The sequence below is a fragment of the Exserohilum turcica genome (genome assembly GCF_000359705.1).
Source record: "Exserohilum turcica Et28A unplaced genomic scaffold SETTUscaffold_31, whole genome shotgun sequence".
NCBI classification, from domain to species: Eukaryota; Fungi; Ascomycota; class Dothideomycetes; order Pleosporales; family Pleosporaceae; genus Exserohilum; species Exserohilum turcicum.
In genome coordinates, this window is record NW_007360148.1 from 9,193 (window position 1) to 17,265 (window position 8,073).

Below are 8,073 nucleotides of genomic sequence, written 5' to 3' on the forward strand. Positions count from 1 at the left end.
CAGATCGTCAGCTCGGATCTGCAAAGCAGTGCTCAAGTCCTTGATCTTGTTGTCAACCACGTAGGACACCATGGCCTGGTACGCGTTGTTCTTGAACTTGGAGGCAATGGCTTCCTTGAGCTTGACTCGAAGTCTGCCCTTGCCGTCGCCATCGCCCTCCTCAGCTTCATGTTCCCTTGCGGTGGCTTCCTCGTCGACGGGGAAGACGCGGACCTTGGCATCGTCTCGGTGCAACTGGACGTGAGCCATTTTGGTGGCTTCGTCGAAGTTAAGCTGCTGTTCGAAAGTGGAAGGGTCCATGATGGTGGAAGTGGATGGGTTGGTAATAAGTATGGACGAGGGGCTGATTGTGCTAGATGGCAATAGTGTGGAAAGTGCTTGCGTTGGGGTATTAGAAGTGGGATGTAGGTAGCGAGGTGTAAAGGTGTTGTGGGCAGGAATTTTGGGTGTTTTGTGGGAGTGATGGTGAAGGCAGTCGCGCCTCCGCTTTCTAGCTAGCGTTTGTTTGCTCTCCTCTTCACCGCGCGATAGAAAACAATAGAAACTGAAAAATGACGTCAAGATTCCGTTGGTGGGCCCTCTGGCTTGCGCTCGCATGGTGGCGCCGAAAAAATGTCCTTAGGCAAGAGTCCTTAGGTAGTTTTTGCTTTGGAGCGCGACCGTCTCGCAATGCCGTTTCGCTGCTCCCAAGCGTCCACTATCTCTGGAACGTCTTGCCTAAGTTGTGCCTCCGGCACAAATGAGTCTTCCGATGCGTCATAGCCTTGCCATCGGACCTTGTATTGCCATTGCTTGTACCTTGTGCCTGGCTTTCGTCGGAGTTCCTTGGTGAGGATGCGGTCGATGATATATCTTTGCGGTTCGCCAGGCGCGGATGGCAGTGGGGGCGGGTGTGACGTGGAAGTATTGTCGTTATGCTGAGCGGTCTCTTCAGTTTCGTCCGTTGCTGCTTCGGTGATCTGTCCAACAGCAACAGGTGGGCGTTGATATGGATCTGGTTGTGCGGGTGACAAGTGGACGGCGGAGATCACTGGGTGGATCTTCATGTGAGTAGGCAGCTCGAGTCTAAAAGCGTTCTTGCCGACTCGCTCAAGTACTTTGAAAGGGCCTGTTCTGATGACGTCGAGCTTGGATGCGTATGGAATGCGGTAACCATGATTGAGTTTACGCGTGAGGTTTAGGTAGGCCATATCTTCAATCTGGATTGGGGAGTGTTTCTGGTCGTAGTAAATGGCCATCTTTGCTTGTGCCAGCTTGAGAGCTTCCTCTGCCTCCTTGCGTATGTCTTGCCGGTCGCGATAGAATTGTTCAGCCGACTCGTTCTGCTCATTCGGAGCTTGGCTAACATTGGTGCCGTCGCGGGGGGATACGCCATACAGCAGTTTGAAAGGCGTTTCTCCTGTTGTAAAATTGCGTGACGTATTGATGGCGAATTGAACGTCAGGTAACAGCTCATCCCAGCCGATCATTGGGGCATCATGGTTGGCAATCATGCAACGCAGGAGGATCTCGACCGTCTGGTTCGTTTTCTCGCTTTGTCCGTCTGCCTGCGGGTGGTATGCCGTAGTCATGGCGAGGGTAGTCCCGACCTTCTCAAACAATGCTCGCCAAAAACTTGACAGAAATCGACCATCGCGGTCTGATATAATGGCCTTCGGTAATCCCCAGTCGCTGACCACGTAGTCCCAGAAACGTATTGCCCAATATAGCGCGTCGCCCTCTACCTTACCTGGTATCAACTTAACCGCTTTAGTTGCCTTGTCTGTGACTGTCAGGATAGCATCGAAGCCGTCTGGGGTGACTGGAAGTCCCACGATGAAATCCATAGCAATCGTAAAGAAGGGTATAAAGGGTGTGTCAATAGGCTGCAGCTTGCCGGCAGGTTTTGAGGTTGATGGACGTGCAGCTCTGCACACTGGGCATGATGAAATGTAAGCGGCTGCAAGCTTTCGCAGGTGGGGGATGTATAATGTTGTGCGTATTCTTTCGCATGTTCGGGTTCGTCCGGGATGTCCGACTTGGTCGTGAGCCGTTCGCAACACCTCACGATGGAGCGCCGCTGGGATGCACAGTCGTTCTTGACCGTCAGGCGCCATTTGGAACAGCAGTCCAGTGTCAATGTCCAATCTGAAAGTCTCCCTTGTAGTTGTAGGATATTCGGCATTCGCAGTGTTCTCCTCGATGCTCGACCGAATTTCGTTGTAAACCTTTTTCAGTGTGGGGTCTGTCGGCAGCTCCTTTATCACACGTTTGCGAAATTCATCGTCGATTTGTATAAGGTCGGCTTTATAGGACGCATCGAGAGGAAAGGCGAATGATCGTTGGCACTGGACATCGCGTCGTGCGGTCGGTGGCTTCGGGCAGGGACGTTGTCCATCGCGGGTAAGAAGTAGGATGGAGGGTGTAGGCGTGGCAGTCGTCGTTTGGTTATTGTGGCTCGTATTGTTTGCTGCTTCATCGGAGTCCGTTCGCAGTCGTGACAGCCCATCAGCGTTCAAGTGCTCCCTGCCTGGGACATGCCGAATCTCCATTCTGCCTTGAAAACGAGCTAAAAACAGTCTCCATTGTTGAAGGCGTTCTGACCTTTTGCCCACGACTGGTCCCTCATCTTTGAAAGAGTTGACTATGGCTGTATGGTCGGTGTACACCACAAACTTCTCGTGATCAGTGTATTGAGGCAGCTTTTGCAGTGCCCAAACCAGAGCGGCCGTCTCCAATTCTGTTGGCCAATACCTGCTTTCCGTGGGTGAAAGCGTTTTGGACATATATAGGATGGGTCGTTCGATTGGTTTCTCGGGGTCGGAGAGGTCCATCTGGTGAACTGCGCATCCGAATCCCTTTTCTTGGCTGCCATCTACGTAGAATATGAAAGGACGGTTGAAATCTGGATGCGCTCTAGTCGGTGCATTGCATAAAGCTGTTTTGAGCTCTTCGAACGCTGCTTCGCACTCTGCTCGTTGTTTTTCATCCGCGAACTCAGCTGTGGTTTTTGTCATTGCATATCTCTTACGTCCGTAACCCCTTTTGCTAGGTTCGTCCTTGAAGCCTCTTGTTTTCAACTGTATCAGTGGTTTGGCAATGTGTGAGTAGTGCGGAACGAATTGCCTATAGTAACCGAAGAAACCGATGGCATACTCGAGTTGCATTAAGGTTTCCGGAAACACCATTGCCCGTATTGCTTCTGTCTTTTCTTTGACAGTACTGAGTCCCAGTCTAGATACATGGTGGCCAAGGGCTTGGATGGAGGGGTATGCGAAATGACATTTTGAGATGGAGAGAGTAACGCCGGCGTTCTCAAGTAATGAGAGAGCATGGTCGAGATGTGTGAGGTGGTCTTCCAAACTTCGACTAAAGATGATGATGTCGTCGATGTAGACCAGCACGAATTCCCACAGGTACGATTCAAATAGTTTCTCCATTCGGTGTTGGAAAAACCCTGGTGAGTTTGCCAGTCCCATGGTTGACACGGTAAACATTTCGTGCCCTCGATGCGCGGTGACGAAAGCTGTTTTCCACTGGTCTTCTTCAGCTATATCTTGTTGGAAGAAACTTTTCACGAAATCGAGCGATGAGAAAACCATTGCTCCGCCCATAGATGAAAGTATTGTATCCTGTTTTGGAAGAGGATACGCGTCAGGGATGAGTGCTTTGTTGACCTTGCGCATGTCGACGACCACCCTTGGTTTCTTGTTTTTCCAGACCACGAAAGCTGGCGCCGCGACTGGGCTCGGCTTTCCCAATGGCACTGGAACGATTCGGCCTTGGTCGCGCAATGGGTTCAATACTTCATCAATAGCTCGCTCGTCTCTCAAGGATTGCGAATACGGCGCTTGCTTTAACTTAGACAAGTCGTATCCGTCGTAAAAAGGGATAGGCATTTTGATGTCATCGTTGAAGCGACCCAGCTCTTTGCGGAACAGGTTGGCATGTTTCTGGATCACGTGTCGCACGCACTTCTCATAATCCGGTCCCCATTCTGAGCTTACGTCCGCCTTTCCCACTTGTATATCGTCATCTAATGGTGTGACGGTAAAAGGGGTTCCAGCGGGTGGGTCGTCTGGCTCATTTTCTTCCCTGGTTGGGGGTAGACCTTCGAACAAGTAGTCTAATGAGAGGTAGATGTCTGCGCTTCGATTGGGTGCGTCCGCCATTTCCAAGTAGCCCAGCTGCTGTCCAGGATATATTTTAACGCTTGTTTTTCCCAGGTTGGCGACGGTTATGTGGGTTTCATCACCATTGAGAAATTGGTTTCCTGTCGACGCAAGAGTGTCATTGGATGATTCACAGACAGGACTTGGGGTGAGGAGGTATCCAAATGCGGTTCTTGGTAAGTTTGTTTTCTGGATGGCGACGTGCGCGCCGGTACCAGCAGGGACAATGACGTTAGTCGCAGCTTTGATGAGAACACGTTTGCGTTTTGGTTCGGGGGTGCAATGGAGTCTGACATAGTGACCTCGGATACGGAGTGCCGCGTAATTGCCTGGCACATCATCGTACATGATGTTGACTCCGTTCGGTCTGAGTATGTTATTGCCGATGATGCATGGTACTGGAAGCTTGTCGACGACGTAGACCAGTCCGTAAAGTCTGATCTTTTCGCCATCGACCGCTTGCAGAGTTAAAGGAAAATTATCTATAGCTTGTTCCGCGAAGATTGCTGCTGAACCCACTCCGTCTATCTTCATGTGCTGATCCTGGTCGAGTTGTATGATGTTAACCCTTCTATAATGCTCAAGGTATTTTCGCTTAATGAGCGAGACTCCGGCTCCTGTGTCCGGGACAAATTCTATAGGAGTAAGGTCCGGTGCCTGCATGTATGCTTTGGCCGGCTTCTCATGCTGAAAGGTAGTGATGAGGACGGAGTTGTGTGCGTAGGTGGCGTGATTAGTGTTGTTAATGGTGTCTGGGGTATCACTGTTGGTGTCGGGTGCCTCCGTCGGGGGGAAAGGAGCTTCAGGGACGGCGATATGTTGTTTTGCATCGGAGTCGCAGCCGTCCTTCTGGGGCTCCGTTACTCGTTTTCCGGTTGTCCTGGATCGGGACCCATGCCGTCGCTCCGCATGACCTGATCGTCGTCATCATGAGCGGAGTCGATAGGACCTTCATCCGAAAAATCGCAGTCGTTGTACTTGTCCATGAGATCCATCATGAATGCGACGCGTTTTTGGCCGTAAGGTCTCGGTCGGGGTGGGCGATCTGGACATTCATAGTTTTTGTGATTTCCACCGCAATGTTGACAGGGGTATGCGAGCGGTGTCTTAGTTGTTTGTCCTCCCGGAATTGTTTTCAGGGCGGGTCGGACAGGCTCCGGCAGTTTTGGATTCGTCGTCCTCGTTTGCAGTGCAGGGCGATATGTTCCAGGTCGTTCCGCTTCCCGTCGGGATCGTGCATACTCCTGGGCAGCGACGCGGAGCTGTCCTGCTGCTTGTCGCTGTTGTTGTTCAAAAGCGCGGCGTGCAGAGTACTCTTTTTGGTAACATAGGCTGACGAATTCTTCCATAGTCATGTATGGGTCGAGAGTAACTGCGTTCTGCAATGTAGGATCCAGGTCGCGCCAAATCTTCTGGATCATAAGTAGTTCGTCCTGTCCTTCAATACCCGCGTCATAGAGTAAGGTTTGCTTGCGGGTGATGTATTGTCGTACGTCAAGCGATTCACGTTCAAAGGAATGCTTGCATTTGTTTGCCTCGTCCTCAGCAAGCAGAGCATCCTTTTGGAACCTATGGCGTAGGGCGATGATCCATTCATCAATGCTAGTTGTCATGCGATGAATCTGACTGTCGGACAAAGAACTATACCAGTCCATGGCGTCTCCTTTCATGCAGAGGGGGAGAACTTCGAGTACCCTCTGATATCCGTAAAGGCGGACTCGATGTTGGATTTGGCGTACATACAAATGCACGCTCGTGTTGTGGCCATCGAAGGTTCCCATTTCTTCGGGCTTCAAACGTCGCTGACTGAACATATCGATTGTTGTTTGCGCGGGCTCGTGTCGCTGTCGGTGTCGTCGTCGATATCCGCGTCGCGACCTGTCGCTCCCAGAATCCGAGCTTGATGGATCGGATGGGCTCCTTCGTCTATGGCGGTTGTGTCGGTGGGATCCGGGCATGCTCATTTGTCGGGGCGGGGGCACATACTGCGTATGATCTTGTGGCGGTAGTCGTGTAGGCGATCGTGTTGGTGGAGGGAAGACGCGTCTCACTTCCTCTGTTTCTTCTGTGCGATACCTTGACCGTGGCGTTTGCACTGGCGGTCTTGGAGGATTGAGTGGAACTGACGGAGGTGGAGGGTCTGTTTCCTCCTCGTCTTCATCGTCTGGTCCATTATTGAATCGTCGTCGCCATTCCATCAGTGCTTGCGTTGTGAGTGGACTTATGGCCAGGTACTCGAGTGCGCGTTGCTGTGTTTCATCGCGGTGTCGTCTACGCATCATCCTTTGGACTGTCCGGGCTGTTGCCAATTCTGCTTCGGTAAACTGAACGCGTTGGTCAAGGCCTGGAAGCACCTCTCCTTGGTCCTGTCTTCGTTGTATTTCGAGTAAGATCATGGCATCCCTACGATATTTATTGTACGAGTATCGTTCTCTCGAGGGGCCGGCCTGCCCCTGACTGGACTGCATGGCTGGCGGGTCTTTCCGGAGTGGCAGGTGCAGTCTTGGGAGTTGGAACGGGAGTTCAACGTATCTTACCGGGTTTATGGGGAAATGGGGAGGTGCTTGTGCTGTGTGCTGTGTGCCGGAAGAGGTAGAGGAGTGTGATGGGCTGGGACGTGGATTGAAGGCGGAGGGGGAAGTTGGGGCTGGGTTAGTGTCGTGTTGTCCTTGCCTTTGGTTCGATGGGAAAGCGCCGGGTGGTTCCCGACTGTTCTGATTGGTAGCCGTTGCCTCTGGTTCCCGACAGGGTTCGCCTGTGACTTCCGATGACCGCTCGGTTCCTGCGTCCTGTAGAGTGTTCTTGCCTTCAGCACTCCCAGTTTGTTTACCCTTACCTGAAGACGGGGGCAGCGTAGAGGTTGGCGCTGTTGGCCGGGTGGATGAACCTCGCGTCTGTCTTCTTGCGGGTTGTGGATCGTCTTGCTGATTACCGTCGATGCCGAGTTTCTTGAGTTCCTGTTTGCTGATCCTTGGCATGTACTGGCGTGTAGGGTTCCGACCAAACAACAGACCTCGGGTCTGTTGTTAGGCAGTTTTGGCTGCGAGTCGAAGAAGGTTTGTGGGGTCGTTTATTCTTTTGTGCACACTCGTCTCCCAACGTGTGGCTTCGGCCGGGCCAAAAACTGGTACCGATGTTGTCTTTAATCGCGCGGTGCGTTCGGGGGAGGGCGTCGCGCAATGCAGACGATGAGGGCACTGCGCAATGCAGATCGGAAAAGAGCAGCTACCAGATGCTATGGCCCAATGCCAACAGCCAGAACGTAGTAGAACAGGTATGCGGACAAAGTAGTGTACAAGATTGATTCGTGGTGGTGGAGGCAGCTACGCAGCAGTCTAAGTACAGGCAGAGAGCCAAGGCACTAGTCCCCATGAGGTAAGCGCTGTGCCATAACACCTATGGCCTAAACCTATATGGGATTATCTTCTCTATCTCTCTATTGTAGGTAGTTGGGATTGAGTTCGTAATCTAGAGTAACTGTCTACGTTGTTTTGGCTTTTTAGTTTGCTAGGGGTCTGTTGCTTAAAGCCTAGCAATAGCTATTGCGATTGGGTGGGTTTTAGCTAGCTAAGCTGCTCTTGTTGCGTAGTTTCTTAGCGTAGCGTTTAGCCGTATTGCTGGTGATAGTAGGCTTGCTTTAACACTTGCAGGTATTGATGGAGCGGTTCTAAAGACTCCTAGCACCTTTCTACACGCGAGATTGTGGAGTGGTTGGAGTAGCTTTGTTGCGTAGCTTTGTGAGTGCCAGTATACTGGTGCTCCGTAGTCTGCAACGCTAGTCACGCACGCTAAGTAGAGCTGCCTAATGGCGTAGGGAGAGAGGCCTGTCTCTATATTTGCTAGTCTCCCTATCCTCTGGAAGGCGGCTTTGGCTTGGCTGGCACGCACTGCTATGTGTTCTCTAAAGGATAGCCGTAGTCGA

General features: G+C 51.8%; 1 protein-coding gene across 1 annotated transcript; it reads right to left on the minus strand.

Moving 5' to 3' along the window:
- Nucleotides 1-632: 632 nt before the first annotated feature.
- Nucleotides 633-6,109, minus strand: SETTUDRAFT_111868 (uncharacterized protein; the record flags this gene model as incomplete). The annotated part of the gene is made up of 5 exons (XM_008029724.1): nt 633-1,451; nt 1,590-2,284; nt 2,369-5,031; nt 5,130-5,257; nt 5,303-6,109. The coding sequence occupies 5 exons, from the start codon at nt 6,107-6,109 to the stop codon at nt 633-635; spliced, it is 5,112 nt and encodes a 1,703-aa protein (XP_008027915.1).
- Between the last annotated feature and the right edge of the window lie 1,964 nt (nt 6,110-8,073).